The 20,748-nt window shown below is 38.6% G+C and overlaps 3 protein-coding genes across 4 annotated transcripts; 2 read left to right on the forward strand and 1 right to left on the reverse strand.

Moving 5' to 3' along the window:
• The first annotated feature begins 947 nt into the window (after positions 1-947).
• LOC135634260 (uncharacterized) lies at positions 948-4,624 on the forward strand. Its single transcript, XM_065144605.1, has 5 exons — positions 948-1,622; positions 2,233-2,700; positions 2,820-3,197; positions 3,275-3,342; positions 4,198-4,624. Exons 1-5 carry the CDS (start codon positions 1,050-1,052, stop codon positions 4,403-4,405), a joined length of 1,695 nt encoding a protein of 564 aa, XP_065000677.1. The 5' UTR covers positions 948-1,049; the 3' UTR covers positions 4,406-4,624.
• Positions 4,625-5,027: 403 nt separating this feature from the next.
• LOC103979120 (protein PSK SIMULATOR 1) lies at positions 5,028-17,963 on the forward strand. 2 transcript variants are annotated; one of them, XM_009395163.3, is made up of 14 exons: positions 5,028-5,485; positions 5,618-5,819; positions 5,896-6,514; positions 8,819-9,144; positions 9,341-9,433; positions 9,521-9,611; positions 11,767-11,860; positions 13,112-13,209; positions 13,474-13,543; positions 15,532-15,635; positions 16,596-16,712; positions 16,850-16,926; positions 17,020-17,064; positions 17,193-17,963. In XM_009395163.3, the coding sequence occupies exons 3-14, from the start codon at positions 6,194-6,196 to the stop codon at positions 17,701-17,703; spliced, it is 1,947 nt and encodes a 648-aa protein (XP_009393438.2). In that variant the 5' UTR covers positions 5,028-5,485; positions 5,618-5,819; positions 5,896-6,193; the 3' UTR covers positions 17,704-17,963. The 2 variants fall into 2 exon arrangements, with proteins under 2 accessions (XP_009393438.2, XP_018679098.2); XM_018823553.2 differs by having other exon boundaries at positions 5,028-5,819; positions 6,004-6,514.
• A 57-nt stretch (positions 17,964-18,020) lies between these two features.
• On the reverse strand, positions 18,021-19,035 carry LOC135634261 (uncharacterized). The gene has a single exon (XM_065144606.1). It carries the CDS (start codon positions 18,993-18,995, stop codon positions 18,402-18,404), a length of 594 nt encoding a protein of 197 aa, XP_065000678.1. The 5' UTR covers positions 18,996-19,035; the 3' UTR covers positions 18,021-18,401.
• Between the last annotated feature and the right edge of the window lie 1,713 nt (positions 19,036-20,748).

The following is a 20,748-nucleotide window of genomic DNA, read 5'->3' on the forward strand; positions in this document are numbered from 1 at the left end:
TATGAATTTGATGGTGCAAGTTGGTTCAATTTGCTTGTATTTTATTTTCTAGCAGTTTTCATTTCATTCACAGAAGAATAATGGTGTGTAATTTATGATTTGGAGTTTAGTTTTCCCAGCTCAAAGAAGCATTGCTCATATTTGGATAAGGACAAAATAAAGTCAACCCATTGGTTGGTCAGATGATGAAGTCAAACCCTTTCATAGTGTTGACTAAGTGTTTGAGAATGCCACTGTGCTTTTATCGAACAACAACAGAGACAAAAAAGAATGGTGCATAACTTGTCATTAGATGAGTCGTTTAGTGCGCAATAGACATTTTTCCAGATTTATTTTTTGTGTTTAATGCCAAAGTGATAAGCATAGAGATCGATTAATATTTATGATAATACAAACATATTACATCATGATTCAATTTTACGGGATAATTAATTTATTAATTCGATAGCTCAAGCTGAGTCTTAAAATCTCTTTCACTTCAAATATAACAAGATCAAACCTGAGACACAATTTCACATCATTCTTTCTCTCATATCATTTGTTACGATCTGATCTGATGAGATTATCGTATAGCTTGATTAAGATCTTCTCCACATCATTGTGATCAAAACATTGGTGTTTCATATTCAATCCCAATTAAAATTTAGGCTATTCAATGGATTCACAAGCTTGATAGGGTTGGACTTATAGTACTTGGAATGGGTTTAAATCAACAAGAATCTAATTCGTATGCAATTTTAATTGGCAGGAATAAAATATTTAATTTTGAGAAAGGCTTTTCAAACCCAACACAAGAAAAGCCCACAAAAGATACCCAGATGATGATTGGTTTGGAATTAGGGATAAATGGGTAATCCAGTGGGCCCCAGTTCTCCTTCTCTTTCCTAATCGTACCTACGCGGCCATCGTGTCCGGAAACTAATAAATATTCCCAAAACCCTAACCCCGCCATTTCTCCCTAAAACCCTAATCCCACGTCCTCCTCTTCATTCTTCTCCTTCTTCTGCGTGTACGATTCTTCATGTACTCCAGTCGCAGGAGTGGCAGCTATGCAGAAGTTCTGTCGTGGAAACCCCGTCTTCTGCAACGCCGGCTGGTTTGAGCCACGTGCCGCCCGAGCCCTCTTTCTCTCTTCGTTGCCCGCCCTCCGCCTCCCACTTCGACCCTCCGCCGCTATCCTCTGCTCGGGCCAGTATGCCCGCTTGAAATACGCCCCCGTATACCACTCCGCTGACGATGGCTCGTTCCTCTTTCGGCGGGACCGAGTGCCGGCCTCGGCCCACTCTTTGCGCGATTGGTGGGCGAGGGGCTTTAGGGCGGTCGAAGCTCTGAGGAATCGGGAGAAAGGCGGGGACTTGGAGGGTTCCGTCGAGGAGGACAGCGAAGAAGAGGAGGAGGATGGGGTTGCGGGTGCGGAGAGGAGTAGTGAAGTTCAGCAGAGGGCTTCTCTGGCTGGTGGCAAGTCAGTGGAGAGGAGGGCAAGGAGCGGTGGTTCTAGTGCGCCTCCAGCACAGGGCTTAGAACTGTTGGCGATTCCGGGGGTTGGTCCTCGGAATCTGAGGAAGTTGGTGGATAAGGGTTTCGAGGGCGTGGCCCAGCTCAAACAGCTTTACGTGGACAAGGTATATGATTGTGTTCCTGCATTACCTAATTCTAGCACTTGCATTATTTTGTTTAGTTCTCAAAGTTACCTTGAATTAGCACATATATATGAAATAAAGGTTAAAGATTGAACTAGAACAGTCCCTTTGTCGTTATTATTCTTGGAGTTGGTGTAGGTAGAGACAATCATTTAACTAATTATCTTTTATTTTGGGTGCTGGAGTTGTGGTTGATGGAGATAGTAATTTAACTATTTGTATTAATTTTTATAGACAAGGTTCAGTTGTTTGTTAAGTGGTAAACGAGAGAAACGATTTGGAGATTTGGATTGGTGCCATTTCATTCTTTAATGTTCCTTCAACGGGTAATATATGCTCCAAATTCCTATTTGCTCTAGTATTGGCGCATATCATGGATCATGTATTTTTTTTAATGTTTCCTAAACTTTGTGTTAACATGTCCATTTGCATTCTTTTTGTTTGATGGATCATGCTACTGCACTCGTATCTGCGACTTTGTAAATTGCTATGACAAATTCTCCAAATTACATAATTGAATTTTACATTTCTGGTCTGTATATAAGTGGTACTTTTCCATTCTGATATGACTTTAATATTGGTCCCCTCACAGTTTGTTGGCAAATCCAGCGATAAGATGATTGAATACTTACAGAGCTCTGTAGGAATTATCCATAAAAGCCATGCAGAGAGTATAACCTCCTTTATCAAGGAACAAGTGGATGAAGAGTTAGAAGGGGATACCATGGAGTCTACCATGAAGCTTTCACAGAAGAATAGGCTTACATTTTGTGTTGAAGGCAATATCAGTGTTGGGAAGACTACGTTCTTACAAAGAATAGCTCATGAAACAATTGAATTACGTGATCTTGTAGAAATAGTTCCAGAACCTATTGACAAGTGGCAGGATATTGGTCCTGATCACTTCAATATACTGGATGCCTTCTATGCTGAACCACAGAGGTATGCCTACACCTTCCAGAATTATGTATTTGTAACTAGGGTCATGCAGGAAAGAGAGTCGTCTGGTGGAATCAAGCCTCTTAGGCTGATGGAAAGAAGTGTTTTCAGTGATAAAATGGTGAGCATATATTATAATAGATTACAAACATGGGCATAACTAGCTTCTCCATCACACAATGTTTTTGTTTGACATGACATTTGTGTAATTTCTCTGCTTTTTAATGTCTTTATATGCAGGTCTTTGTACGTGCTGTTTATGAGGCCAAATGGATGAATGAGATGGAAATTAGCATATATGATTCATGGTTTGATCCTGTCATATCATGCCTTCCAGGGTTAATCCCTGACGGGTTCATTTATCTTAGAGCTAGCCCTGACACTTGCCATAAAAGAATGATGTCACGTAATAGAGCTGAAGAAGGTGGTGTTAGCCTACAGTACCTGAGAGATCTACATGAGAAACATGAAAGCTGGTTGTTTCCTTCTCAACATGGAAACAATGGTGTACTCTCAGTCAGTCAGTTGCCTCTGCATATGGATAGCTCTCTGCATCCTGATATAAGAGAGCGTGTTTTCTTTCTAGGAGGCGATCACATGCATCCAACCATCCAAAAGGTAGCTTTTTCATCTTGGCCTTTCCTTAATTATAACGAATTCATTGTTAGACCTAAGTAAATTTTATTGATGATTAGGTTCCAGCTCTGGTGCTGGATTGTGAACCCAACATTGATTTCAGCAAAGACATTGAAGCTAAAAGACAGTAAGTTAAATAGTCTCGCCCTCTTCCCAAGGATACTGGCGGTAGCTAAATTTTTGCAGTGTAGTTATTTGATTTTTTGTGTTTGGGAAAGGGTATACTTGCATACTGTCCTTTTATCTGCTCTTATAGATTTTGTTTGATATCTTAATATTCTTGTCTTGTGCATGTTTTTTTTTTTGTAGTTCTGAACATTCTCTAAGGTTTAGAGCTGAATTGCATTCATTAAATATTCTTAGGATAATATCATCAACTTCCAGTTGATGGAATGTTGCTTACAAGATAATTGAGAATTCAAGTTGACTGTATTTGTAGTCTTACATCCACAATCAGTGAAGATCTTGATGTTCAAACTCTTGCCCTCGAGTTGAACATAGCAATCTTACCTTTGCACTGGGACCTCTCTATCTTATTTAGTAGCATGTGTAAGACTAAGGGACTTTGCTTGGGTGAGATGATTTGGTAAAAGAGCAAAAAGTGAGAATTGCATCTAAGCCCATGTTTGGTTGTCTAACTGTCTTGAATCGAAGTTGTATCTTCGGAAGTACTTATTAATAGATTGGACTAAGCTTCAGGGATTGCATACGATGGTGTGATGTATGCTGGCGTCCAAACTAAATCTGCATCGGTTGGGTTTGGTTCAAGCACATGGGTTTTGGATTGCTGTACGGCAAGCACACCCTTGTATAGCTCTGTTATGCTGGCTGAACAATAAAATTCATCACTTTAGGGTATCTCCCTAATGCATTCCCTTCTGAGATTATCAGATGATATTAAAATGCCCGACCGATAACAGGTGATTTGTTTATCTTACGTCTATAATTTCTCATCCTCTGATGGTCCATTGTTTATATCCAGGTATGCTCGGCAAGTCGCAGAATTCTTCGATTTTGTGAAGAAAAAGAAAGAAACTATGGCTGCAGAAAATGTTAATGACAGAAAGGGCAAAGACCCAAAGGTACTGCTTCCCCATGAAAGGGGTTTGTGGATTCCAAAAGGCAGTGGCTTCCCTGAATCCACCCCATCTCTGGACTTCAGAGGAGCAATGTCCTTCCTCCCGGGTTAGCTGCTATTTGACCAAAACCTTCAGCTGTGGGTATCTGAAGTCTTTTAAGGAGATGCTGATTCTCGCCTACCATTGTACTTAATCCTGCTAGTTTATGATGGCACAAATGCTTCTGACATGAACAAGAATTTAGAATGTTGTAGTTTTATTGTCTGTAAATTGCATCTGGATTACTACTCGCTCAAGAAATCTGTTTGAACAGCTGGTTGCAACGGTCAATGCCTCTGCTTCCATATTCTTCCTGTCTCCCGGAAAGCTTTCTTTGGTCCCTGTTTCTGAGATCAAACCTCTGTTGCTGGCTGGAGAAGCTATCGAGTGCTTTGACTATTTGGAGGCCAAAATCCTGTTTCTTGGGGATCCTCGTAAAAGCCATTACGTGACGCCTCAGCAACGCTGCATCCCAAAGGAGAAATGATGAACGAGTGGAATTGGCGGAGTCAACAAGTTGTTCTCTCTCTTTTCTCAGAAAAGAAATACTTTACTCCATATTAACCCATACATAACACGGCAAGATGATGTTCCGAAATAACACGTTATTGGACCGAGAATTGTCTATCGTCACATAGTTGTTATGAGAACAAATAATATAACTATAGATCTTGCATAAGACAAGTCTGGGTAAACATTGTAAAGTAGAGACTGATATATGAGATTCTAAGCTTTTGCAAGGTGAGTCAGCTCAATGCCGATGCTTATGGAAGCTATTGCATGATAAAAATGGAACCTTTTCCCAACCCTAATCAAATTTCTATCTTCTGGAGTAATTGCGAAAGCCAAAGTCAGCGGTAGGACACAGTAGGCGAGCTTATCAAGGAGGGGAATTTGATGGTGTGAGGTCGGGGAGGAGTAAAGAAGACTCGGAGGGTTGACCAGCTCCGCGGCAGCGGATGGGTTTTGGCTCGTGTGTTTTCCGGTGGTCGGACTCCTCACTCGGCTGTCGCAGCAAAGCATCACAGGGATGTATTTGTCCTGGGTCCTCCTGATGCCGTGGGAAGCATAAAGATTGGATCTTGATCTTCCGGTCGATACATCGATCGATCAGTCACTGGATCGCTCTCGCCGTTTTCTTGCAGACCGAAGGTGCGGCATTTTTTTCTTCCCCTTGGTGTATGGGATTTTTTCTAATATTAAGTGCTTGGAAAAAAAAAATCCAAGCTTCTTGGCCTTCTTGATCGTTTTTATAAGACTTGGAGGGTGTTTGGGTTTGACCAGCTCCACTTCAGTGTGGAATTTAGCTGTGTTTCCAGTGGTTTGTCTCTCTCCCTTTCTCTCTCTCTCGACTGCTGCTGCTGCGACGCATCGCAGAAACCTCTCCCCGGTCTTTTTGCCAGCTCCTGGTGCCGTGGAAGCGTAAAGATTGGATCTTGTCTCTCGCCATCTTCTTTTTCTTGCCGCTTCGGATCGGTCCGCAAAGGTGCGGTCTCTTTTCTCCCTTGATATTTTGGATGGTTTTCTGCTGTTAGGTGCTTGAGAAATCCAATCTTTTTTAGGCGTTTCTTGATTCCGCACCGGTTTGGTTTCGGATCCGGCGATTGTTTCGGGCTGGGATTTAGCATCAGATTCTAAATCCAGAAATTTTTTTTCCTTTATGTCGTTAGGAGCTGCAGTCGGTGTGTTCCATCTGCCAAAGCTGTGGCAGGTATTTAAATCGGATTTGCTTTTAATTCTCCACGAGATCGGTGTCCTTTGAAGATCGCATATTGTGGCAATATTTGTTGGAAAATTGACAAAAAAAAATGTGTCTGGAAAAGGAAAGGAAGAATTGAGATTTGATAAGCGTTCAGAAAAATGGGTGGGCTTTGCTCAAAAAGGTCAGCTGTGGATAAATCGCCCAGCGATACTCTCGATCCTAGTGGATTCAGGGGTCAGCCAATACCGAGTCAATTCCATAGTAAAAGGCAGGAGGATTTGTCTAATTCTCTAGCAGAAGAAGCTATGGAGAAGCGGCTGCAAGAACAGTCCTTTTCGTTCCGTGATTGCACAATAACACCCACTGGAAACTTTTCAGACGCTGCCGATGCCACTGAACTGCAGTTTTTCAGGGATATCTCACAAAATTCTAGCTCAACGAAGTCTAAACCCTCCTCTGGAAAGTCTGGAACTACGAAGGCAAGTTAGTTTTCTTGTTTTTGATTGAATGATAAGGAGTACTGGTGTGTTTCTTCTGGATTATATGAGTTTGGTGGGATTGCAAATAATGCAAAATACTTCACATGGTGGTTGGGCCATGATCACTCAGTTGAGATGAATCAGTCCAAGAATGTCATGAATGTAGTTGAATTTTGCTTTCTCATCACTCAATTTTCTATTTGGTGCTCTAGAACAAGTATATTGTTTAACTTCATGCTGAAGTTGTTATTGTGATTGCAGAAAATCTTAAAATGGTAGTGCAACATGGTACCACTGATCAACATGAGCCATGAAAGCTCCAAAGTCTGTATGAAGTTTATCCTTGCTTCATCCATCTCCAAACAAAAGCTTCTTTTAGAACCCAAAACTATGATATAAGTATCTTTCCCTTGTTTCTTTATTTATAGGATGATCCCAGCAGGCTAATATTGCAGAGAACTTGAACTGAAGGTAGGGAAAAATCAGGTTTGTTTGCCACATGTCAAAGGGTTACAAGCAATGGTCAAGTATCCATGTTGATGCTGGACTCATATGTAGGCATTTTCATACTGCCATTCACATCGCTGATGTGACATTGCATGGTTCACATGTATTGCATGCCCGATACTTTCTCAGCCAAAATACCAGCTTGTCTTATGTTGCTACATGTAGAATCATGAGGAAAATAAATAGTGTACTTATATAAATCAACTGCCATCTGGATGCACCACCAGAAGGATGCTAAGTTTTGGAACTCTTGGGAAAGACTAACTATTTAATGGAGTTTATAATTATACATATTTTGACAAGAAAAGAATTATTATTATTATTTGCAATTTGGTCACCTATGATGATATGCTGGAGCTATTCAGTCTTTGTTCTCAGTTTCATGATCATTATGTGCCCCATTAGTTAAAAACCTCATATGGGTTCCAATTTTATTTGTTTATAGGTAATAAGATGTGCCGTCTCATGTACCTCATTAATTCATAAGTTACTTTGGGCATATATGCGATGGAATCTGAATTTTATATGTTCTTACGAGCAGACACAATAAATTATTTGAATATACAAGGTTAATGCTGGTTGTCAACAGCTTCACTGTCATCTTATATAAGACATTTGGTGTTTTTTGTTTTTTTGTCGGTAGTTTTGATATTTGTATACCCCTTATTTTTTTCCTCATCACTTGAGTGGAATATCCTTGACGAGAAGATTACATGGGCCTTTAATCCGAATATATAACTAATCATTTTAAGCAATCTAGATTCCCACTTCCATGCCAGATTGACTGCCTCCATTCTAGTCATAGACTCAGTTCATGTTTAGATTATGACACATGCTATTAGCACATACCTTGTTTCTTTGCTATAAACTTCATTGCACCTCAAGGGTAAATGCTGATGCTATTAAAGCTGCATTGCATTGTGTGTCTCATAACAATGACAGCATAAACAATTTCATGAGAGCCTATTATATGTTTTGTTATTTTAAAATCAACTTCACAACATAAAAGAGGTTCATTTCTTGAATGAGAGAAACTTGACTGTCTAAGAAAGAAATTCAAGAGTGGCATACTGACTTGCCAGTGTAAATGGTTAGAATGCTTTTTAAACTTGTCATATATGTTTAACCACTATATTTTTTTCTTCATGGTCCCTAGTTATACTACATTGTTGCCATTTCACTTTTAGTTTATAATCGATATATACAGTTAGGACCTTCTCATTCATGGATTTTTAATGAACCAACTTTCATGTATCTGGTTATAGTTATATGCTTTCGAAACAAGTTTCATCAATTGTGCTAGCTTAGGCTAAAAATTCTGCAGTAGGAATATGATCTTTGTGTATAAAACTATGTGTTACTATAAACTTCACATCCCGGCTAGCATAACTGAATTTGTCACAGTTAAGCAATACATATTCTACTGATTTGATCGGTGAATTTTTAGTGAGTTGCAGAACACATGTTCCCTTCTAATGTTATATGGAAGTCTGTTTTAGGAGCAACGAAACAAAAATGATCTAGCTTCTTGCATAAGTAGACTGGACATATTGGTCTTTAATGATGGATATGTACTTTAAAACGGTTTTTGCTGTCTGCATTTAACTGTATAATTTTTGCTGGTTCAATTGATCCTTTAATTCCTGTAGTAGATTAATAGAAAATGTTGTACTTTTTGCACTGTGCTCCATATGTACATTGTGCTTTATATATGTGTCATGTTTCTCTTGCAACTCATTAACTGTAGACTTCTAACATGTAAACTAGGCATATTAATTGCAAGGTATTGTATTTCAGGTCTCCGAAGTGGGCTTGGTTTTGAGCAAGGCAGGTAGTGTTGGGCTCGGCAAAGCAGTTGAGGTATTGGACACACTTGGTAGTAGCATGACAAATTTGCACCTTGGTAGCAGCTTTGTATCAGGAGTGGCAACTAAGGGAAACCAAATATCTATTTTATCATTTGAAGTTGCCAACACAATAGTTAAAGGCTCCAATCTTATGCAATCACTTTCAATGGAGAACATAAAGCATTTGAAAGAAGTTGTACTTCCATCAGAAGGTGTGCAATACTTAATATCCAAAGACATGGATGAGTTACTAAAGATTTCTGCTGCTGATAAAAGGTCCTTATTCTGGAACTGCATAATTCATTCATTCAATCAATTGCTAAGTGAGAAATCATATATTTTTGATGGTTTCTGATATTTTTATCTGTTTAACAAATAAACCATATACAGAATTATGATAGCATTGATTGATTGAATATCAATATTTCGTTTTATAAATAAAGTGTGTCCTTTTTTGATGTCATTTCAACAGGGAAGAGCTGAAGGTATTTTCTAAGGAAGTCATTCGCTTTGGAAATCGATGTAAAGATCCTCAATGGCACAACTTGGAGCGCTATTTTGACAAGTAAAATTCCAAACTTTATTTTATAGAATTACCTAGATGAATTCAGTTGTCCACATAATTCATAGATCTTATGTTCATTAATGTTAGACTAGCATCAGAACTTACACCTCAAAGTCAGCTGAAAGAAGTAGCAAAAACAGCGATGGAGCAACTGATGACATTGGCTCAGTATACAGCTGTGGGTACTTATCTTCACTAGTTGATTGTTGTAGGAAGTATTCTTCTCTTCCTATTAGCATAATATGATAGTTATCATTTGTTATCATGTATGCAAATTAGCTATGCCAACTATCATGCTCATGTCAGGTAATGGTTTATGCTTATTATGCTTTAGGTTTTTGTGGACATGCTTGAGATTATGTGCTTTTTTGTAGTAGAGGAATTGTGCACCGAAAGTAGATGGTTTGGGAACTCAAGGATTGTTAACAATTAAAACCATGAGCAAATTAGGTTTTCCACATATTTCTTTGTTTATAAAATGAGAAGCTATCAGCCATACATCGTTCTCTCAAAAGGATATTTCTCTTGGACTTGGTGTTGTGGTACCAAAATCTTAAAACCGTAGTCCATCAGAAACTATGCCATTGTGCTTCTGAAGAAATAAGTTATATTTTTCAAGGTATGCCCCTACCAAGCATGCTATATTAGTTTGTTCAACTTTTGTCATGGAAATTTGCATGCCTGTGCTTGTGGCAATGCGATTGGCATGTATCAGTCAGCAGAGTATCTAGTTCTTGGGCATCAGTCATGCAAGACATTTTATGATATTGGTACACGAAACACGATGATTCTTGGTCCTTTCAACTTTTGTCATGGAAATTTGTGTGTACATGCTTCTGGCAATTCGATTGGCATGTATCAGTCAGCACAGTATCTAGTTCTTGGGCATCAGTCATCCAAGCCATTTTATGATATTGGTGCATGAAACATGATGATTCTTGGTCTTCCAAGAAATGTCATTGTGATTATATATTTTTCTTTGGTAGTTGAAGACACAATTTTTCACTTACAAGAAAGAATGGATATGGCCTGATCTTGATCCTCTTCCATCATCCTGGGTTATAGCCAAAGCCTGAAGGCTTGAAGATTATTATTCTTGATCTTATAAAAGGCTCAACTATGGGTCAGCATGGGACAGTCTGTGCAGCACTTCAATTTATCAATCTGGTAGAATTTAGTGCAGAAGAGTCTAGTCCAATGTGGTAAGTGTTGGTATACAATCCCTTAGTCAAAGGAGAACTCCTACATGAACTGACCAACTCAATCATTATAAAAAATGAGGGTAGAAAAGAGCTTCCCAATCCATTCCCTGTCAACTTCGATAAGGAGAGAGTGATTAGGCCTCCTAACCAACTTTAATAGTAATATGATAGGGTATTCTTTTATTTGCTGGTTTTCATCATTCTTTTTAGTATCTAATTTAATTAGTTAAAAGAGTCATGTTTTAAGTCTAATTGTAACACTTTGATTAGTCCCACATCAAAAGTGGGCAAGATTAAAATTGACTTATGAGGATCTGATGAGTGAATTACTATTATTTTTAGTTTAAGCATTTTGATCAGTAGTATAGGTTAAACGAAGTTGATAAGTTAGTTAGCCCATTACTCTCGGGTTGTGACACTAATCAACATCTTAAAGTCCTAAAGTGAGTATAGTGCAGGTTAAGCTAGTTATTTCAAAATTAGGTTTTATATTTTGAGAAGTCTAAATGTTTGGATAAGTTTTTCTTCCAAAACTCCTATAATAGATTTCTTTTTAAAGGAATTTTGAAGGGGTGATGAGACAAACTTTTCTACTCACAACTCATATATTACGAGATCATGTAAGCCCTTTTGGGATGGTTGAATGATGTTTCTCCTAGCCCCATATTAGCCTAGCTTCCTCTCTCCCTCTATGGTCTATTTGGAGGAACAGTTTGCATGAAAAAGGCTCTAACTAGGAGGAGAGAGATCCTATCAGCAGACAAACAAGAGAATGTTCAATTTATGTCTAATAAAGCAGCTCTATAGCGTAACAGGAATTAGCATTGTATGGGATCCATACACAACCTATGAAATTCTACTTGTGTTTGCTTGGAAGTTGATTGAGGAATGCATTTGAGTTTTGAATTCTTTCAACACTCAATTTGACAAGTCAGTACTGTTGTTAAAGTTTTTTTAAGGGGTACTGGATCAGTGATCTCTCTTATTGTTATAACAGATGAGCCACAATGTGTATCTAAATGATTTCTAACTTGTACAATATATTCATTTTTAGGTGAACTTGATTATTATGTTTAGGTTTCTGCTTGATTCTTGAAACTATTCTTGCTAATTTCATTTATGTTTGTATAGGAATTATACCATGAGTTGCATGCCTTGGATAGATTTGATCAAGATTATAGGAGAAAAAATCAAGAAGAGGGTAGCACAGGTGGAGTTCAAAGAGGTCTATTTCTCTTCTAAAGTGTCATATTCTCATTTATCTTTTTGTTGCTAGAATTTTCCTTTTTAGATGAACATTTGGACAAGCATAGCTATCTTTGGGAGTGTTAGGTAATTCTTTGAAATACAAATTTGATTCTTTTTATTGCTTCCATTCACAATATCCATCTTCGCTGGGTAAGGACTTTGTTTATCTAATTTCTGATTATGGTATATGTTTAATGGTGCTAGATTACTTAGAGGTACTTGTATGCATCTGTTTATTTAAAAAGTATGATAGTCATATTAATATTTTGGATAACAGAGGGGGTAGTAGATCCTTTTATTTTGTCTAACAAATTAGTTCAGATATTCTATGTAAGCCCTTCTATATATCCATTAATCTAAGTTCATGATTTTTTTATTTAACATCACCAATCTTACAACCTGCACTGATTGAAGAAGACCAATAGTGAACTTCCATTCTGCTGGCACTTTGTTCTACTTCTACCTAGCTGCTTCATCCTCTCGTCTAACATCAATTATTTCTCTGCTTACTCTCTTCTGGCAATCGAAGGTCAGTCGAGATACTATGGCAGCTCCTGATCTCTTATAATGTTACATCTAATTACTCAATTTTGCAGTCCAGAGAACCTTCACCAGATGTCTAACAGTAACTTTTTTATATCTAATTGCCTCCATCAAATTTGGTGCTCTGCTCTGCAGAGTCAAAGCTCCAGCTGCACCAGTAGCTATTGTATGGTAAAAATATATGCCATGTAAAATTTATTATAATGTCAAAGCTCCATCTTCATCTGCATCAGCAACTACGTTAAATATATTCAGTGTCAATATCACTTTAATTATTATAGGAAATTAACTGAGAGTTGCCATCATGCTGAGTAGCTGCACGTAACACAGAAACTTGTTTACATGTCAATCTTCTTCCTTGCTGTCGGACATCGAGGTTTGCTTAGATGCATATTATCTGGGAGTGTGCCTTAAGGGACATTTGACTGATATCAACAATGACAACAGGAGAAACATCTATCTTTTTAGTTGGCAATATTATGCCTCATCAAGTACTGCAAAAATCTGGCTGATTTGAGATAACCTGATGTTCTGTAAGAATCAGATGACTTGGTGTTTTTAACATTTATTTTATTCGTTGACTAATATTTGTGATGATAATGTTTGGAGATAAAACCAAAAATTTCACAGGAAATGCTATATTCATAACCACCATTTAAATGTCATTTTTTTAATGATTATGTAGGTGATACTCTCCAAATGTTAAGGCAAGAATTGAAGAGCCAAAGAAAGCATGTAAAATCATTAAAGAAAAGATCACTCTGGTCCAAGAATTTGGAGGAGGTAAGTTGGTACCATTGACATAATATTATCATGAATGATTGTCAGTGGGTAATGTTATTGCTTATTGGTGGTATATCATGTTTTTTTATAATGACACTATTCTCTGCCCATATAATATAAAGAACCAAAGTCTTTTTTGTGTTTGGGCATCCATCTGCATGTACATTGGTGATGCTATTAGGGAACAAAAATCTGATGTTTGTTGTAGATGTTAGAAGTTATGTTGCCCTTTTGGGGGAAAATTTTGACATTGTTCTATTGTAGGTGCTGGAGAAGCTTGTAGATATTGTCCATTTCTTACACTTCGTGATTCATGATTCCTTTGGAAGTGCTGGTACTTAAATTTAAAGTTGTCTCAGTTCCATTTTGTATTTCCCTTCACTAGCTTCGACATTATTAACTTGCTTATTTATTTATTCATAAATTCTCTTGTGAATTAATTGTAATCTTCAAAAACATAGTTTCTCATATCTTTTACACATCTGCAGTTTTGTGGTAGGCTTTACTATATTGGATTTACAGGTTGACTTACCCGTAATGTCCAATTTATCATTTTGGGTTCACTTAGATTTTGTTAACAGTGAATTGTAACTAACTGATATGTTTCAATTAACTTCTGGCATGACCCACTTGAAATGAGAACAAGAAATCAGACTTTGAATATTAGTAATCACTGGACCCTGCTTGGATCAGTATAATACAGATACTGTGTCAGCACCTGGATGACCAGTGATATGGCCAGTAAGCTGACAAAAATTAAAAAAAAAAGGTCCAAAATCAGGAAGAAAACAAGCTTTATTCTCCATGAGAAAATAAGGGTCTAAATAAAACCATATTAGTTCCTCTGCTACTGCAGCAGCAGGGTGGTCATGCTTGACAAGGAGGCTAGGTCTTTTTCTTTGGCCTTTGCATCTCAGATCCTAGCCACTCTTTAGGAGCTGGTTGGTGTGGTGGTGAGGGATCGCCAGGAATGAGAGGGGTCAATGGAATTTTGGGGCCCTGCTGAAAAATGAGAGCTTGTTTCAAATAGTTTTGTGGCTTTTGCCTGACTATGACCTAGTGTTGTTGATATGGGTGCTATGGCTGGTACCAACCAACATACACAGTTTTACTACCAATATTTAGGTGGTGGTATGAGCAAACAGCTTAGCATAGGCCTGCCATATTGGAATTTATTTGGCTGTTAAATACTGGCTGGTAAATATGTACCAGCTGGTATTTTTATAATTGATAAGAAGTAATACTAATTCTTTACTATATATAAGTTGATGAGTTTGTATTTATTTAATAGAGCTAGTCTTGCCCTTGGTTATTATTTTAATATGGAGGGATTTGTTTCAGTTTTTATTATGCTTTATCTTGGAGACTGAATTGCTATGAAATCTATATTAAGGAAGAAGTTTGCACCAAGGAAAAATCTTAACTTATTAGGTACAAGGCAATCATATCTGATGCAAAATTTGGAGGACTACCACAGAGCAATTAGAAGAAAATAAGGATGAAGACAGAGTAAACAAAGACTTGAATTCACAAGTAGGGAAGCAGGTTTGTTATGTTTATTTAAGGTGATAGCCCTGGCATTTTGCAATCACAAAACAAGTTGATTGCAAACCTACCCTAGGTTATCCATATGAACCTCCAATATTAACCTAAGTAGATTGCCAGTTGGACCTCAAAGTTTCCTTAACCATGATTGCTAGCTCTATGCATGCACACTTAATGTTGGGCAGTATGTCTAACCTTTCTTGTAGACTATAATGCCCAGAGCCTTACGCACTGAGTGGCATTTTGTCTTTTGACACTTCATGATGGATATTTATCTTGAACTTTTGAACTATTCTAATCTAAAAGTCTTGTGTGGATAAACTCTTGTTTTTCAAGGTGCACTAGACATCCTTATGATTCTCATATCCTGGTACCTGGATATTCAAGTTAAATGTATTTCTTCACCAATGAAAATATCTCTTGGAATATTAGTTATAATTATCAACATAACTTTTAATGCTTTAGCAAATAAACAATTTTCTGTTAATTGTGCAAATATTTCAGGATGTTGCTTTAAGCATCATTCCATTTATCAATCCTTTTTTGGTCATTATGCTTGAAGTATCAAGATTGCTGGCCTTAGTTTCATAGCACAATTCTTTTCAATTTTCATTACTTGTTCAAGTAACATAGATAAAAAGGTTCTTTTGCACTAGCAACAAAAGGCTAAAAGGATTTACGACACCACTACTTCTAGTTCATGTGAGGTTGGTTGTTACTTGTACATGCTAATTGTTTGCTCTTGCTGAATATATTTTTTTAATTATAAAACTTTAGATACTGATAAACCAACAGAAGAGACTATGAAGAATCAAGAAAGATTGGGACCTGCTGGCCTGGCACTACATTATGCAAATATCATCACTCAGATAGACACCCTTGTGAGTCATTGGCTTCATCTGGATTCCTAAGACATCCAATATTGCTTTTTCTGCTTTACACTTTTATTCGGTGCTTAACATTTTTTTATTACATGGAAAATGTATCATCCTTTAAGTTCTTTCTTGAAATATTTTTGAAGTTGCTTAGAATCACAGTTGCCTATCTAGACCAGTGTTTCTTAATCTTGATACAGTTATTTTGTCAAAAAAAAATTTCTTTGTATACTTCCAGTCCAGCCATCCATGTTGGCTGAACACCTAAATGGCACATATTGTCATGCCATGCCAACACTTGGCATGCAGTGTTATGCTGGCCCATTGGGAAGCAAAAAAATACAAAATGAGAAAGAACTGGTCAAGATGCATCAGCCCTTTGGTTCTCTCCTCTGATGCTCCATTCTCTCTTCCGTCACTGCCTTCATGGTCAGACAGGTCGTGCTCATGTTCTCTTGGGAAGTGAAGCAGTTGCAGGTTCTCAAAGCCTATACTCAACTTGTCTCAAGTAAAATTTGGAATGGACTATTTGGTTCAGCCTGGGAGAAACCTGGTTCAGTTCCTTTGGAACTTGACACTAAAGATACCACTATGCCCTGCTCAGTACCCCTAGTTTTTCATGTTGCAGGTGTCGGACTGAAGTGGTTCGACTCATGACTTTGGTAGTGTTGAGTTACCATGAAACTTTATTCCTTGTTCACCTCCCAGTAGCTTTTGTAGACTATGTTCAAAAGATGAATTCCCCACTACAATTATGGTTAAACCATTTAAACTTGTGAATAGCCTATGATAACTATCTCTGTTGTGAACTAGTAATTGCTGACAAAGCACCATTTATGGTGCGCAAGATCTGCATCACAAAAATCATGAGTGTTGAAATTATCTTTGACAAAATGCATATGAATGTGATAAATGTTTACATGTGTTTTTAAACCTTGGTATCTGCTAACCATTAGTCATAAGTAGGTCTCTCGGTCAAGCTGTGTACCAACAAATACAAGGGAATCACTATACCAAGGACTGCCCCCAACAATAAAACATGCTTTCCGTTCAAGGTTGCAATCATTTCAAATCAAGGAAGAGGTACTTGATTGTTAAAAATCTGTAGCTCACTCTGCTAAAGAATTCATTATTAATTTGGTGGTTAGGCAGTAATACAAAATTTAGTGAAGAAATTATATTTTTTGGTTGCATGCTCATGTTTTCTTTAACTTTTGCAGCTTACCATTCCTCAAATCAGAGCAGAGATGGAAATATCTTTGCGGTGGCTTGTGCCAATTGCCAACAACACAACCAAGTAATTTAGTTAACCATGCAATTAATCCTCCGACTTCTAAACTTTCCTAGTGATGTGTGCTTATATTTGCATTAATTGCTGCAACTTATACAGGGCTCATCATGGTTTTGGTTGGGTCGGCGAGTGGGCTAACACCGGGTAAGATTTCAAAGTGTGATTACTTCCATCTCTGGTTTCTTTTATCAGCTGATCAGTGCTGGCCTTGTGTTACACAATTTTTCTGGCTCCTCCATGTTGGAAAATTTAGATGATTGCATATCTTTCAGGTCCGAGGTAAACCGAAAGCCATCAGGTCTGATAGAGTTGACGCGGATGGAGACATTCCATCATGCGGACAAGGACAAGACTGAAGCCTACATTCTCGACTTATTGATGCGGCTTCACCATCTTGTCCGTCGCTCGAAGCCTGGGAGTGGAGGGATCAGGTCTCCGATCAAATCCCCAGTTTGTTCTCCGGCACAGCTCTTAACCACAACGTCGCCGGCCACAAAACCTAGTGTGCCATCTTCCATGCTCACCCAAGAAGACCAAGAAATGCTGCAGTGTGTGAACTTCAGGAAGCTAACTCCTGGAATCAGCAGGAGTCAGGAGTTTGACACGGCGAAGACGAAGCCAGGCAAGCACAGCAGGTTGAGCAAGAGCAACAGCCATTCACCAACCAGCTGCAGCAAGAAGGATTTCTTCGTGCCATGGTTGCTTCCTGTCATCGACTTCGACATCGACAAGATGAAAGCGCTCGATATGATCGATCGATTGGACGACATCAGAAAACCATGAAGTATCAGCAAAACATGATCCCACGATCAATGAGGCCGTCACAATCCACAGTGGCCAGATGTCATCGACACGGTGGCCATGCAATAGAAGACTCGCACCAACGACGAAGATGGCGAGTACAGTTAGGTGGTACCATCAGAGTCAAAAATGTTTGAATTGGTGTGATATATTATATATTACATTTACAACGCTTCTAAATGTTTCTTAAGGACAATCTTGTCGGGAATTCACATAATAAACAATAATGATTAATAACTCCATTCACCACCGACAGAATCAATGAACAGTGGATGACCATATCTGAGCCATGACAAGATGTGGTGTTAATGATCCGATCTCCGACAAACCCACCCCTTATCTTGTGTTGTACTGTCTTCTATATAAAAAGCTTACCAGGCTACCCAAATCAAACCACTCCACCAATGATCTCACAACATTGCAATCCGCTCGAGGAATTAAAATATATATACACACACACAGGAGCTAATTAGACTACAGACAACAACAACAGTACATCAATCATCATGTGTTCCCAGTGATCTTGATCTCATCTCATGTGTTGACGGTTCTTGTTAGGCCAACTTATTCCTTCTATATCATATTAAGTTCCTAGCTATAGAGAAAGGAAACAAAGGAAAACGACCGTGATAGGGACAATAACTATTAATCACACAGTACATTGCATGCCTCACGAAGCATTATTTCTTTGGACCGGGTCGGTGACTAATGGGCCGGCGGTTCAATGGCCCGTACGAAGCGCCGGTTCGGATCGCGGGCCGGGGGACGTGGACGGCCGACTCCGCCACGGCGCACGTCGCCTTGCACGAGGCGTGGAGACCGAAGAGACCGAGCCGGTCGGAGATGGACGACGACGCGGGGCCCCTTCGGGGCCGGTCCACGGACGAGGCTCTCCGAGAGAAGAGCTCCTCGATGGAGGGCCCCCGCGGGGCCTTGGCGCACTCCGCGAGCGCGGCCGCGAAGGGGTCGGGTGCGACGGCGGCGGTGGCGGGGGAGGCGATGGCGCGCTTCTTGCGGGAGCCGGCGGGGGTGGGTCGGAGAGGGGGAGGGAGGGGGAGGAGGGGGAGGAGGAGGAGGGGGGCCGACGAGCGGGCGGGGGTCTTGGGAATGCCCGGCCGGTGCTCCCAGGAGAACGGGACGGCGGAGGAGGAGGGGCGGAACGGGGAGGGCTGGCGGCTGGCAACCGTCACCAGCGTGCTTCGCCGTGGAAGCAGCCGACCGAAGGGCGGAGATCCGGCGTCCAGGTCCATTGAGGCCAAGGGCGGTGACCACATCGCCGCTAACGTTGAGAAGGTGAAGAGAGAGGTAAGGGTGCGAGTACAGTTGCAGGGAAAATGGAGTGGGTATATAAAGACGCGGAAGAGGGAAACTCTGCACGAATCATGACGCAGGACCTTCACGTCGACATCACGTGGCAGTCGTCCATTGATTCTGAAATGAAGAATTTTTGGGCCCCACATAAGTTAATAAGTGAGGAAACACTACGCACAGTGACTCGATTTCCACCCTATCGTACGGGTGGGGACGAACGTGCATGGAGGTGGGACCACAGGGTCGGTGCGCTTAGTGACTTGTGTCTTAAATTGGGTCCTGCCTCACCGGTACATACATATTTAAAGCCAAATTGCATGTTTGATACCTATAAACTCAATGTTTTATTTATTTATTTGTTTATTTATTTATTTATCCTTGTAAATTTAAATTTTATTATATTTCCTAATGTGTGATTGTAGTCCATCTGAGATAACTACTGTAAGTTAATTATTAGTTGAAATTTACATTATATGATGCTAAAAGTGTTAAAGATGTTTTGGTAGTATAATAATACCTAAAGAAATTGACATGTTATGATGGTTGAAAGATAATGAATACTTCATGAGTTTTAACTCATATTTTTAGATGCAATTGTTTCAAATGAAATTAAAAAATACACTTTTCTACTTATATAGATTTCAAATCTATGAAGGTCTAAATACTCTTAATTTAACTAAGGCTATGATTTTGATGAAATATAATGTCAACAAAGAATCAGATAGCTGATCCTAAATAGTTCAAGTTATTATGATGTTATTATTGTAACCATCTCGAACCCAATTAAGAAATACTTTATAAGCCAATTGAAAAGTCTATGGATAATATATCCAATTCACTATCATCCACACTCAAATATATTATTTTAATTATCTCGGTGTTAAGTGCATAAGTATCAAATTTCATCAATTTGTCAAAAAAAGTATAGAATCACGCCATCCATTATTACTCTTTTTTAGCAACCAATTTAAAGTTTAATATCTATTGATACAATTTTTATTTTTCCTCTTGAGTAAGTAATATAATATAATGTTGTTATTGTAGAAAGATAATGATGTAGGACAATGGATGGTTACTATGAAGAGAGAGACGGTTAGGTGGGTGACAAATAAAAATAATAAAACAGAGAGAGAGAGAGAGAGAGAGAGAGAGAGAAAAGGTACTAAAAATCTGATTTATAGAAATATTAATTTAAATAATAAAAAATAAAACTAGAATTCAATCACATATCAAGAGATTGGTTTATAAAAATAATGCCTTTCTAAATGACTTTCGAGATTGGTCATTTATAAATCTTTGATAGGTTAACTAAGGATGATAGAAGAGAAAGAATATAGGGGATAATCTTGAACTCATTTAAACTCCTCTAATTCAAAATTATAGCAAATAAACATGCAAATTTACTCCATCAAAGTGTTTTGAGTCTTTTGGACAAGGATGATGCTAGGGAGGCAACAAACATGCAAATGTACTCCATCAAAGTGTTTAGAGTCTTTTTGGAGAAGGATGATAGGAGGGAGGCACCACATTGAGCCACGGCTAATGGCTACTGTTGAGAGGGGGAGGATCCTTATCAAGCAATATGTCAAAAGGTCTTCCAAAAGTGGTGATAAAATAAATGACGAGCTTTATTTGAAAGAGACTCTTCCTTTGTTCTACACCTTGAGGAATATTAGAATGGGAAAAACAACAATTTATCATGATAAATGTGCTTTT

This window comes from Musa acuminata, chromosome BXJ3-3, assembly GCF_036884655.1.
Source record: "Musa acuminata AAA Group cultivar baxijiao chromosome BXJ3-3, Cavendish_Baxijiao_AAA, whole genome shotgun sequence".
Taxonomy (NCBI): Eukaryota; Viridiplantae; Streptophyta; class Magnoliopsida; order Zingiberales; family Musaceae; genus Musa; species Musa acuminata.

Coding starts and splice junctions, on each gene's coding strand:
- LOC135634260 (XM_065144605.1), top strand. CDS start 1,050: ATGCAGAAGTTCTGTCGTGGAAACCCCGTCTTCTGCAACGCCGGCTGG. Junction 3,198..3,274: donor TGCATCCAACCATCCAAAAG/GTAGCTTTTTCA, acceptor ATTGATGATTAG/GTTCCAGCTCTGGTGCTGGA. Junction 3,343..4,197: donor GACATTGAAGCTAAAAGACA/GTAAGTTAAATA, acceptor GTTTATATCCAG/GTATGCTCGGCAAGTCGCAG.
- LOC103979120 (XM_018823553.2), top strand. CDS start 6,194: ATGGGTGGGCTTTGCTCAAAAAGGTCAGCTGTGGATAAATCGCCCAGC. Junction 6,515..8,818: donor GAAAGTCTGGAACTACGAAG/GCAAGTTAGTTT, acceptor ATTGTATTTCAG/GTCTCCGAAGTGGGCTTGGT. Junction 9,145..9,340: donor ATTTCTGCTGCTGATAAAAG/GTCCTTATTCTG, acceptor TCATTTCAACAG/GGAAGAGCTGAAGGTATTTT.
- LOC135634261 (XM_065144606.1), bottom strand. CDS start 18,995: ATGTGGTCACCGCCCTTGGCCTCAATGGACCTGGACGCCGGATCTCCG.